The 12,829-nt window shown below is 43.0% G+C and overlaps 2 protein-coding genes across 7 annotated transcripts in view; one reads left to right on the top strand and one right to left on the bottom strand.

Moving 5' to 3' along the window:
- PPP2R2B (protein phosphatase 2 regulatory subunit Bbeta) overlaps positions 1 to 2,027 on the top strand; it is a 74,741-nt gene extending 72,714 nt beyond the window's left edge. For all 3 annotated transcript variants that reach the window (XM_021410167.1, XM_021410166.1, XM_021410168.1), the window contains one exon: positions 74 to 2,027. In XM_021410167.1, coding sequence (XP_021265842.1) covers positions 74 to 353 — 280 coding nt within the window. In that variant the 3' untranslated portion in view covers positions 354 to 2,027. The remainder of the gene's footprint in view (positions 1 to 73) is intronic.
- TCERG1 (transcription elongation regulator 1) overlaps positions 2,760 to 12,829 on the bottom strand; it is a 33,693-nt gene continuing 23,623 nt past the window's right edge. For all 4 annotated transcript variants that reach the window (XM_021410162.1, XM_021410163.1, XM_021410164.1 and 1 more), the window contains 7 exons: positions 12,301 to 12,451; positions 7,525 to 7,689; positions 6,521 to 6,703; positions 5,955 to 6,134; positions 4,943 to 5,026; positions 4,602 to 4,702; positions 2,760 to 3,969 (listed from right to left, as the gene is read on the bottom strand). In XM_021410162.1, coding sequence (XP_021265837.1) covers positions 3,768 to 3,969; positions 4,602 to 4,702; positions 4,943 to 5,026; positions 5,955 to 6,134; positions 6,521 to 6,703; positions 7,525 to 7,689; positions 12,301 to 12,451 — 1,066 coding nt within the window. In that variant the 3' untranslated portion in view covers positions 2,760 to 3,767. The remainder of the gene's footprint in view (positions 3,970 to 4,601; positions 4,703 to 4,942; positions 5,027 to 5,954; positions 6,135 to 6,520; positions 6,704 to 7,524; positions 7,690 to 12,300; positions 12,452 to 12,829) is intronic.

The following is a 12,829-nucleotide window of genomic DNA, read 5'->3' as shown; positions in this document are numbered from 1 at the left end:
GGAGCTGGGTAGGGGAGGAGATGGAAACAGGGCTGGGGCTGCACTCACTGACTCACCCTTCCTGCCCTCACAGCGTCATCATGACCGGCTCCTACAACAACTTCTTCCGCATGTTCGACCGCAACACTAAGCGTGACGTGACGCTGGAGGCCTCGCGGGAGAACAGCAAGCCACGCGCCATCCTCAAGCCGCGCAAGGTTTGTGTGGGCGGCAAGCGGAGGAAAGATGAGATCAGCGTGGACAGTCTGGACTTCAGCAAAAAGATCTTGCATACAGCTTGGCACCCCTCAGAGAATATCATCGCTGTGGCAGCAACAAATAACCTGTATATATTCCAGGACAAGGTGAACTAGGAGGACAAGTTATTCTTTAGGAGTCTCTCATGTACTGAATACTAGTAAACACAAGATTCCAAATGTTTATTTTCTTTTTTTTTTTTTTTTTCCCCCTCTTCTTCTTCCTTTGTTGAATTGCTGCTCTGGGAAGGGCAGTGTGCAGTGTCCTCTGCTCCCCAGCCTGGGGGACCGTGGCTGAGCGCACCAAGTGGAAACCTGGGGTCTGCTGAGTCGCGTGCTGAGAGCTCGGACTCACACGGGGCAGTCGGGGAGTTTCAGGGCTTTGCTCTCCCGGTGCTCCCAGAGGCATTGCTGTAATGGTGGCTGCAGTGATGGCTGCTGCCTGGGGCAGTGACCTGGCAGTGCAGGGCATCGTCAGCTGCAGTGGGAGCAGATGGGGGCGGGTGTGTGTGCACGTAAGTCTGGGTGCGGTGGGTTTTTCTAATTACAGCGAACCATCCTGAGTCTTTCAAGCTCTATCCTACAAATATCCCACCTCTTATTTCACAAGATCAGAGCCTTGTCCCCATTTTTCACATCTGTCTTTTTACTATTATTACTTCATGTTTTCAGCAGCAGCGAAACCAAACACAAAACGGAACAGTTCCGAGCTCCCAGGAACAGGGCTGGGGCTGCGGCCCTCCCCTCCCCCACGGCAACTCCCAAGGATTCGGCTTTGTAGATACTGTGGTGCCTTTCTGGGTATACGAAATACCTTCATAAATGATGCTTCCAAAACAATCTGATTACAATCCAAATTGATCCTGAGCTTTTTTTTTTTCCTTTCCTTTTCTGCATTTCTTGTATTTTGCTGTGGTCGTTTATATTGTTCTGTTGCTGTATGCTCCTGCACATCATGTTCTCTCCCTCTTTCTTTTTAATTTATTTATTATTTATTCCTTTTTTTTAAAAAGAAAAAGTTTAAGTTGCTAATTTAATTCTAAAAGAGAATCCAACCGTATACTGCTCTTAGCACCTGACCGCTTCCTCGAGGGGCTGTCCGCGGTCCTAGATTATGATAATAACTAAAATAATAATAAAACCAGTAACTCTTCCTCTGTGCATGGCCAGGCTGCCCCTTTCTACTGTTAAGATTGTTCAGATCCTTTTTTTACTCAAGCAAATGTTCAATTAAAAAAAATATATATCATTTTTAGTCTGAAAACCACTGCTGCAGGACAAAGCAAATGAACAAATAAGGTCAATTCCAACCACCAACACTGTCACTTCAGCAGCGTCCTCATCAGGGGGCCCGCGCTGCGCTGCTGGGAGCAGTGTGTGCGCACCACAGCTGTGTCCTGCGGGGAAGTTTCCACCAGGCTCTAAGGGCAAAGTGCCTGCTCTCTGCAGCCTCTCTTGGCCGCGTGCTTCGGGTGCCCTGTGGCTCCTGCGATGCCCTCAGCTCTGCACCAGGGACCAAGCACTGCCAACACCGGGGCCCTGCTTGGAGTCAGCGGTGGGGGGCAAGAGCAAGGGCATTCACCATCCCCAAGGGATGAGAAGGGGGAGACGTGCCCTGGCTCACATCTTTACTGCTGTGGTGGCTTTCAGGAGTAACTTTTTTTTAAAAATGAAATGGTTAAGAAAAAAAATTCCAAGAATCAAGTAAAAAAATTTTTTTAAATGTTCTTTTTTTGTTCTTGTACAGAAAGCCTGCACTCTGGTACCAGAAGTAAAGTTGTTCCAAACGTGTCTGTGTGGAGCTACTGATTGTTGTGCTTTGCAGGTGCCTGCAGCTGGGGGGGTGTGCTGCCAGGGACAGAGCCCTAGGATCTGGGGGGGGGGGCACAAGACATGGGCAGCCCCCAGTCCGGCTGCACACAATGCAGGGCACAATCCCAGTGGCTGCGAGGCATTGGCACCTCTCTGCTCAGTGATGCCTGCAGGGTGTGGTTCACACTGTTGCAGCCCGGGAGCGATGCATTCAACAGCCAGCAACAGCCCTCAGTCACCAGTATGGAAGAGGCGGGGGCTTTTTCTTCATTTGAAACCTTTACTGCTAGTGCAATTGGCTTCACAATGAAACCAATGCTGTGCCCAAGCAGCACTGCAGGGCCTGCCCCCCCCCCCCCCCCCCCCGGGGCAGAGCTCATTATTGGTAGCATGCTCCACTGAGCTTCTTCCTCTGCAGCTCATGTGCTAATTCTCTGCTGCTGCTGGTGATGAATTTAAACAGAGGCACCTAATTAGAAGCTGTAGGGCATGGATAATGCTGCCAAGGAAATGTTATACAAACAGACACTCATTTAACTTCATATTAATGGCATGACCTTAGTCTACCACTCCTCAGCCCAGAGGAACAGACCCACAGCCCATGTGCAGGCACAGAAGGGAACGCCCCAGCCCAGCCAGTTCCGAGTTCAGCCACAGACCGAAGAACTGAACAATCATTCTGTTCGGCACCAAATTGCACAGATGCTGATCTGAATGGTTATGAAATTTAATTTGATGCTGTACAGTATCACACACTTTGGCAAAACACAGCCAACACTTTAGGCAATAGGCTCTGCTCTTGGATTCACAACTCCAACACAACCCAACAAAAACTGGCGTTAGGCCTGTACAATCCATATAAAAAAGGGGTTGGTTTATTGTAGTTCAAATACATAAACTGAACAATCCCAACATTTCAAAATTAAACTTTAGAAACACAAGTTTAACATTCAAAACAGGAGTATAGTTTACAAGAATTGCCCAGAAAGGGAATCCACAGTCTAATCCAGAAGTATGCAAAGATCACTTATCGTAAATAAAATCGTTTATACAACCGTCCTGCTCTGTTGGGTAGCCACTGCTACATGCCACGAGTTTCCAGCTGGAGTAAAAATCATTGGACAGATCTTCGCCTGGGCAGAGCAACCTGATTTTGTTTCTAATCCATGGACAGGGTAAGGAACAAAGCAGACCTGTGAGCAAATCTAATTTGGTCTCTGTAGTGCTAGTTCTCATTTCACTTTAACTGGATTTAGCTCTCCTTAGAAGGGTGAAATCAAGCACAGAATCAGCACCTGTTACCATAACATGGCCCTCAGCCATCAGCAAATTCAGCCATGGCAGCATCTCACCTTCACAGGCAGACGGCCCCAGGGCCACGCTCACATCTGAGCCCCACGCACAGCTCCGAGAGCTGCACAACACGGCTCCTCCACCACCCTGCTCCAGGACACAGCACCCACACGGTCTGCACAGCTGGCCCCACCTGTCCTGCCCTACCGAAATTCATAAATAATTTCCATGTTCTTTTTTCTTCCTTTTTTTATATACATTTTTTATTTTTATACAGAGACCATTTTATGTTCACAAATACTGCTTTTCCTCTGTTCCTAAGATGGTTTTGCAATATATTCACGTTAATGTGTATGTATAAACCTGACAGATGGCTCATGCAAGCTTTTGATTTAACAGATACTCTTGCCTGAATTGTACTCATCTCTATTTGGTTGTCCGTCTCGTCGGCTCCGAGGCTGTGGGTGGTGGGGGCGGACCTCGGCGGTCCAGGTCATCGACGTAGGACACGATGAGTTTGCGTCTCTCCTCGGGCACGCAGTCAAGTACCAGATAGCGCTTGTCGTTTTGCAGGATCTTCTCGACATCTTTCAGGTGCTGGTCTGACTCCTGGATCAGCTTTTTGGATCTGAAAGCAAGCACAAGGAATCACTGCCTGGCAGCGGCCTGGGCTGCACAGCGGGCACTGTACAGCACCACGTGAACTATATAAATGCTAAAATCTAGGGGGACAAAAATCAAGGGTTTTAAATTAGGCATCCAACTGAGGCAGACGATTAGAATTTGGATGTTGAAGCCTCGGTTACTTTATTTCACAGCTTTCCTGGCAAGCTGTGTGCAATGCATCAGTTCACAGCACTGTGACTCGCTCCTTGAGTAGCATCACCTGAAACCAAAACTCCAAAACACTCCAGTGCTGACAAGAGTGGAGTGGCAAAGACTGACACCAGCATGGAAGATGGCCCTCACCACAAAGTGAATTTCATGGCTGACAGCTCAGGGTACGCATAATGCTATTTGGACACAGAAGGCAACCTGGCATCTGCCTTGGTTTGATTTTCATTACTTGTTAACCATGAGAGAAATGTCAAAATAAAACAGAAAGATTCCTCTATCTACTGCAGATGTTTTGACAGATTATGAAAAACGTAAAGATTAACTTAGACAAAATTATTCTAGGGAAAAAAAAAGAGCAGCTGGTTGCCATTTATACACAAAAGCACAAGAAGATTCGCTCTTTGGTGCCATTCTGCTACACACCGGTACGTTATGAATTTGGTCTCCTTCAGAAGTGTTCGGAAGTCAGCTTTGGCAGTAATGTATTTGTCTCTAATGTACTCCTCAAACTCCCTTTGTTTTTTCTGAAAGAAAAGAGATAAACTTAGAACACTAAATGCACGTTAAGTACTTCATGCAATTCAACATCATACTGAATATAAGTAAAAGTTACACGTTGAATGTATTTTTCTTCAAATTTTGCTTTTTTTCATTAGAAATATTAACATTCACATAAAGCAGACACCATTTCAGCAGTCCCCAATTTTCTTTCTCCATACCCTGCACCACACTGAAGGCTAACAGCAGTAATGCAGACCTCTTACCCGGTCACTTGAAGAAAATTTAATGCACCTCGGATCTTCTTTAATGATTTTTTTTACTTCTTTCCATGTCGATGTTAAAGTTATCTTTCAAAAGAAGCAAAAATAGTTAAAACTCCAAGAAAATTATATTCTACAAATGTGGAATGTAAATATTACCATATCTGAAAGAAAATATCTCCAAAGCACACTAACAAAATCGCTGTATCTAAGCGTTGGGTTTTTACCATTTATATTATTGTACTTGTATTTTTTATTAGATGATCTCATACATTTACTTTTCTTCAGACACCTTCAAATTGACATCCTCACAAACATCAGTTATGTTCTGTGGTCTTTTTCTAGAACACATCTACGGATATATGCTGTGAAAAATTACCTACAGGAAATCTGCTTCAAAATAAGATCTGCCATTTTGCTCTATCATACTAAAATCTGCCTGGTGTTCTAAGAGCTTTTAACTAATGCCTTCAGAATGCCGAAAGCTGTAGGGTTAAAGAAAGCTGACTGAAGTTTGCACACAGTTTAAAAAGATCAAGACTCACTAGAACCCCACAGCACACTGAGAAGACGGGAGGTTCCCTCAGCGTGGCACAGAAGCTCAGATTAACAAGCATGATTTAAAACAGAAGAACGCTGAGACAAACAAAAGATCATCTACTGGTATCAAGATAAACACATTGGCTATTTGAAAGAGCAAGATGCCATATAGAAAAGAATATCAAGTAATTCAGTATTGAAGAAATGCAACATCCTGCAGGAGATAAAAAAAAAAAAACAGTGATTAGAAGTTTAAATGCAAATGAACTATCTGCATGTTAAACTGAAACACAACTCAAGATGAACAAGTAAGGAGATGTAACGCTTACATTTTTCTTATGGAGAAAAGAGAGTGGTGAAGCAAATGGTCCCAAGAAATAAAGCCAAACAAAAATTAACTCGTGACAGAAAACTGAAAAATCTAAATCCCCACGGACTGGCAAAGATTGAAAGCTTGAGCACATCTAGCTCTTACCGCTGAAGTTTCATCAAGAAGCTGCCTGAAGTGTTCCCTCTTCTTTTTGGTAAGTGCTTCGATGTGTTCATTAAAGAGCTTTTCTTTCTCTTCTCTTTCCAGCAAGGAGCCAGACTCCCACCGATGATCTTTGCGCAGGGTCCTTCTGGTATCAGACCATGACACATCTGAAGAACGCACCTGGGCAAAAGGACCAGTATTTTTGTAAATGTTTTTTTCTATGGTTCACTGATGATTGTTATGTAATACTTAGCTTTTTTCTTTTCCTTGTTTTAAACTAAGGTTCAAATTAAAAATTAAAGCTCTTAAAAAAAAATTAGGAGACAACTGCAGCTTTCCTATGAACACTAAACAAGCAGCAGCTGAGGGAAGTACTGTGCATTAGTTCAAATGCAGGAGGAGAAATCACACTGACCTGGAAGAGTATTCTCTCCTAAAGAAGATTAAGATAATTCTATTTCTGTATAAACTTAATTCCAAATGCCAAAGTGCTTTTTACATAGCACATCAACTAGAAAAGAATGCACAGCCAAGCTCCTGGAATGAGAGAACTATGTGTGTCTTACCATGTCAGACAGAAGCGCTTTGAAGTTCTGTATAGCTTCTTCCCGTTTGTGCTGCTCTCGTTCTCTGTCGATTTCCTTGGTCTGCTCTGAACGAGCTTTCTGCACTTCTCTTTCTCGTTCACGCAAACTTGCTTCAATGCGAGCTTGTCTTTCCAGCTCCTTTTCCTTTTCAGAATCTAAATTCTGGAACGTAAGAATAAAAGCTTTTCCTCAATGAAAACAATGTGACCTCTTTCATACTTTGATTAGACAGATAAGCAAATGAAAGCATTATCAAACCAAAGGTATCTTGGAACAAAATACTTCAAAGTGATGTAAGATCTAAAAGACTGTAAGATTTTGCTTCAAGAATGGTTGTAGCACCGTAGGGGCTATGTGGGGGACAGAAGTCTGGTTACAGCATAGACTTGTTCTCATCACAGAACAACTATTCTCTGGAGCGTGTTCTTTGTACACAGTGACAAACTGTGAATAATGGGCTGAGGGAAGCAGTATAACTATCTTTAGCCAAGGGTTACCTACTGCACCATTCATCTCCTGGATGAGAAAGGTAGGAACGCTGCACCCAGAGAAAGGAACCAGCGAAGGAGCTGTGTATGAACCACATATAATCCCAAAAGTTCAGCAGAAAATTGCAGAACAGGAAACCAGCCATGCTGGTTCGGAGTAATCAGTGTGGTGTCTGCATGTTCTGAAGCCTTACAGCCAATGACCTTATGGGAGTCTCTGTTTTTCTTCGTTCTGCTGAATACATTCACCTGTGTATGTATGCATGCAGGTGTACACACACCACAGGGATTTGCCACAGCAGAACCATGGACAGCACTTCTAAGATTTACACTGTCATTCTGGGGTACCTCTACAAATAACCACAGCACAGAATTCTCTTAAATATGGAAATAAAGCACATATGAGTCTATCTTATAGTTAGCTCCTTCACATGTTATTAGCTACGTAACCGGTGGAACATGCAAAGTTAACACTTTCAAATGTCACACATATACCTTAGCTATCTTTTCAATGTACTGTTTGAAAAGGTCTTCCCTCTGTGAGGAGCTATCCACTGCTTTGTAACGAGGGTCAGTCTCTACTTTGTCCTTCACTTTGCTCCAGCGAGACTGACTGTCCAGGTGGTGGTTAGCCAGTAGTTCAAAGAAGTCCATTTTGATCTAGTTTACAGACAACAACAGAAAGACAATATTTGAGAAAGAGACTTTGATACGTAGCAGTTTGCTCTTATGAAAAAAGAGATGAACTTACCTCCATTAGAGGGAACTATACTAACATTACATACCATTACAATTCAGAAAAATCACTAAAACTACTAAAACTCTGAATTTAGACCTAATGCATCTAAAATTCACTTCTTCTTGGGGAAAATTTTACTAAAGCAAATACATCAGAAAGCTCTGCTAAACCTACGATGAACTATATTCATTATAGAATGATTCACCAATCCAGATTTATTTCTTCAGTTTTAGCTTATTTTTTGAGCTTTTACATATCAAAATAACGAGTTACCAATTCTACAATGTAGCATTTTTCTGTTAAGATCACAGAAGCTATGCAGTTTTAAACAGGGCTCTAAACAAATCATGTATTTAAGCATTCATCTTCCAAGTATACAATAAACAGAGGTAAACACTTGGATCTGCTGATAAGTAGCAGTATCTTAAGATGGATCTAACCAATAAAGAACTAAACACATACAGTAGTAATTAAGTGAATTACATTAAAAGATGGGTATGCAAATAAGAAAAAGGTTTAGTTTACATTTTCAATTTTAAATGGGATGTCAACACTCTGCCCAAAATGACAGCACTACGAACGGCCGGCAGAGCATCAGTCCTGCTGGATTTTTGTTCTGTTTTTGCTGTTGTTGTTGTTATTTGTTTGTTTAAATCTTAAGACAAACGCTAGCAACTAATTTTCACTCAAACTCCCAGAATCAGCAGTTGCAAGAGCAACTCCTGTACCTTATTACACCTCTGTTTTCTGGGGTAGATGATTTCCCTCGTTCCTGATGTGCTTTAAGGCCTAGGTAATTTTTTCCTTTTTATTTCCAACACTTTATGCCTTAGATGTCTGGTTTGGCATTTAAGATCCCATGTCTGAGAACAGAAGCAAGGGACCTGTCGGCCTCACTCCCTGAACAACACGGAGCCAGTGAATGGCTGAGACTGGACACACAAGGTTGAGCACGCTGCCTTCGTGGCATCCCAAGCCTTGTTGGCCTACGGAACAAAGCCTTTGGTCTTGGCACACCACTAAAAAAATGAGTTAAGAAGGATTGGCCATTCAATTTGTGCTGCTTATCACCTCGTCTCATCTACTGGAAAAAGAAAATCACCAAAAGCAGTTTAGCTCTGGAACACTGAGGTTCAGAAAGGAGGTGAGCACACTCTGGCTTTCCAGAGAACTGTCAACCTGATGTTCTAAAAGCGTTGGGTTACAGCACGTAAGAATGAGACAACGCTCAGAACAACATTCTGCAGGCTGATCCAGTGATAACTTAAACTCTTCACAACATTACTACATAAACATAAAAGGATTTATAGACTTTTTTTCTCTACCATCTCAGAAAGTTTCAGACAGATTAGAGAACAACTGGTTGGAGCCAGCGGAGAAGTTACTCTGTATCTATAGCACTATCATTTTGCTTAAGGTAGCTGAACAAAATGCTAAACAAACCATTTATTTATTTTAAGATAAAGAATGTTGTTTCAAAACACCTTTAAACATGCATGCAGTATAAAAATATGAAGCTTTCTAAGCCATAGCATTAGAAATATCTGTCAAAAATCAAACGGTGCCCAGATCATACTGCAGAAGTCTATAAAGTAAGGGTCTCTCAGAGCTTAACCAGAAGCACACTACACTGATAGATACATTCCAAGGAAAAAGGTGACAGAACTCGAAGCACACAGGACACTGCAGTGAGTGCTTCCGCAAACCCAAAGCCTCACAAAATCCGCGCTGTGCAGGGACAGCATCCCACTCCTCCCGGGCACTGTGCGCTCCCACCACCGCCCCAGCCCCACTGATGCTCCGTAAGTACTGGCTGCGGAAGAAAGGGAGTGCAGAGCCAATTCCCTCCCAAGAAACATGAGTGACCCTTTCAGACTTTCAATACGCTTAAAGCGGGGGTTTAACTTCAACTTTAACTTCTGTTTTTCATCTGCAACATCTATAGTGCAAGTATTGTAATTTGCTTTTTAACTAAAACTTCAAAACTGCCTCACCAAAGAATCGCGGCTCTCTGGTTGGCAAGTTCAGTACATGTATACACATAACATGGTAACCAGCCTGACCAACACCACACAGGGGAGCTGTTACAAGGCCTCTTCGCAGCGGGGTGGTGCCGGCCAGCACCGAGGGCTGCAGGCCGCCCACAGCACAGCACCACAGAGCCATGCACCAGCATCCCCAAGCCCCAGCACAGCACCGGGCCGTGTTCCTGCCCCCTGATGTCCTGCACCTGCAGCCCACAGCACTCGCTGCTCTCTGCCACTGAGAAGCACCCCAGTTCTACTCACTGCCAGGAGCCGCGTCTGAAAACCCAACCGCCCAGCAGCAGCCAATGAGCTGCAACTCACAGTAAAAATCAAAATACTGGACCTAAAACCCTTACGTTAAAGATTTCTGTATAGTGGATCCTCCTTAAATAGAGATTTTGGACTTTTAAAACAGACTGAGAAAGCTTCAAGTTCAATGCTTTAAATTTTCTTTTCTTTTAAACACTTTCAAAATCAAAGGAAAATAAGACCGAAAATATTTCAGGTGTATTTAGAGGTCTATTTTTTTTTTTTTTTTGGCAGTTAACACATTGCAGGTACAACTCTCATCACTTCACAAGGAAAAAAACTAAAAAAATGTAAAGTACCGGAACTGCGGGAGGCTAAAGTCACCACACAGAGATACCAATTCTTTCCTCACTAGGGAATCCCATAATATTTGCGTGTCAGTGATTGACAGCTGTCAGACTGAACTGATTGACAGGCCGCACAGCACATAACTGTAAAGTCTATCCACTTGTTATAAAACAGAATACATAAAATGGTTACAAAAGGCTTTTGGAGAAAAAAAAGCATTATTTCAAAAGCAAACAAACACAGTCTCTCTTCTTTTAACGTTTTAACTTTAGAACAATCATGCAACAATAAAACATTTTATTTCACTAAGCTGCAAGAACACTCTACAGTTCTACTTTCATAACTGAAATGCAGTATGTAAAATTCTAGCTTTGAAATACATCAATTCTCCTCTAAAAGCACAATCATTTATTGAAAATATCAGCAATAAGTCAACATTTGGAAGAAAAAAGATCAGAGTACCTGGATTAAGAAAAAAAATATGCAAGACTTATTCAACAAGTAAATTGTCTGCAAATCTAATGTGCTGTTCAGCATTTTTCTCTTCTGCAAGTATTCTAAGTGAAATGTACATTAACTTTATGCTACAAAATAAACACTGCAGACTTTAAAATGTCAAAAATGATTAGGCTTTAGAGGTTCTTTTCTCCACTCACACACCACACAGGGACACTGCAGTAAGGCCGCACATCTTGGTGGTAACACCCGATGTCACTGCTTTCCTAGCGCTGAGAGCGCATCAAGAGAAGAAGTGTGACCAGCTGGTCGAGGGAGGTGGCTCTGCCCCTCTGCTCTGCTCTCGTGAGACCCCACCTGCAGGACTGCATCCAGTTCTGGAGCCCACAACACAAGAAGGACATGGAGCTGCTGGAGCAGGTCCAGAGGAGGGCCACAAAGCTGGTCAGAGGGCTGGAGCACCTCCCCTACAAGGACAGGCTGAGAGAGCTGGGCTCTTCAGCCTGGAGAAGAGAAGGCTCCAAGGAAACCTTATAGTGGGCTTCCAGGACCTGAAGGGGCCTACAGAAAAGCTGGGGAGGGACTTTTTATAAGGGCAGGTAGCAACAGGATGAGGGGAAATGGCTTTAAACTGGAAGAGCGTAGATTTAGACTAGATATTAGGAAGAAATTCTTTTTTGTGAGGGTGGTGAGACGCTGGAACAGCTTGCCCGGTCAGGCTGTGGATGCCCCCTCCCTGGAAGCATTCAAGGCCAGGCTGGATGGAGCTTTCAGTAACATGGTCTAGAGGGGGGTGTCCCTGCCTATAGCGCGGGGGTTGGAACTAGATGATCTTACAGGTCCCTTCCAACCCAAACCATTCTATGATTCTATGATTTGATGAAAGCCTGCTCCCGACTATTGACACTACGGTCAGATGACATTTGGAATTCATTAATCTTTAATAGCCGACCTTTAATTCTAATAAGCAGCAGTTTATACATAAGATATATTTACTGAAAGATTAGAAGTCACTGAAGTGCTAGCTTTAAATGGAAAGAAAATATGGAAACCATTTGAAATTTACTTGGAGCAGCCTACAGAGAATTCTAAGATCTTACTGCCTTCACTAAGAGAACAGAGAGGTAACAGCTGGTTCCAGGCCTCCCAGCTAAGCAGGACAAGAATCGCGTTCCCTTCCGTGCCTCAGAACAATATCTTAAAGTGTTCTTGTAAGTAAGCTCAGTTTCACAAATATAAGATCTACACGCTCTAAGTCAGTATACCTGCAAACTTAAAAGCAGTTAGTTTAGAAAGACCAAAGATACATCTGTGAAGTGCTTACACTGTAAAACCTCTACAAAGGGAAGGACTGAGTCCCACACAAGGCACGCTGCAAACCAAGCACTAGTTCTGTCCCGTCTCACTCAGGCTCACACCACTCACACCGCAGAGTAAAAAAATTCACCTTACCTTCTCACCCCTGGTCTTCGAATCTTCTTTTTCCTTCTTTCTTGCCGCTGTGATAAACTCATTAAACAAGGCCTCTCGATCTTTCATCTTTTCAATTGCCTTGAATCTCGAGTCTTTAGCATGCTTGGCTGCAAATTCACTAAAAGTAGTTCTGCAACAAAATGGCAAGTGAACTAATGTGGCAGAGCTGTCTTTGCTGGGAAGCAGGTTCAGCAGAGACATATTTCTTCTGCTGGTATACATGCCAGAGCACAATGAAAAAAAACAAGAAAAAAGAAAAACCATCCTATGTTCTCACTACAGAGATGCTTGATCAATGAATTACAGAAAGGAGTCCAGTGTAGGCACGCACATGTTAGACAGTGTTGGTTTGTTGTTGTTTTGGTTTTAATACAGCTACCTGCAGAATGTGCAGGTGGTGGGTGTAGGAAGAGAGACTACAACACAACCAAGAAGAAGAAATGAAAACTCAGCTGACTATAAGTTGTCTTTTTTGTGGTTAAGCAGTTCAGCCGCCAGTCTGTCCACG

This window comes from Numida meleagris, chromosome 12 (genome assembly GCF_002078875.1).
Source record: "Numida meleagris isolate 19003 breed g44 Domestic line chromosome 12, NumMel1.0, whole genome shotgun sequence".
Lineage (NCBI taxonomy): Eukaryota > Metazoa > Chordata > Aves > Galliformes > Numididae > Numida > Numida meleagris.
Note: the sequence above shows the minus strand (reverse complement) of the source record. Positions and strands in the feature narration are given on the sequence as shown.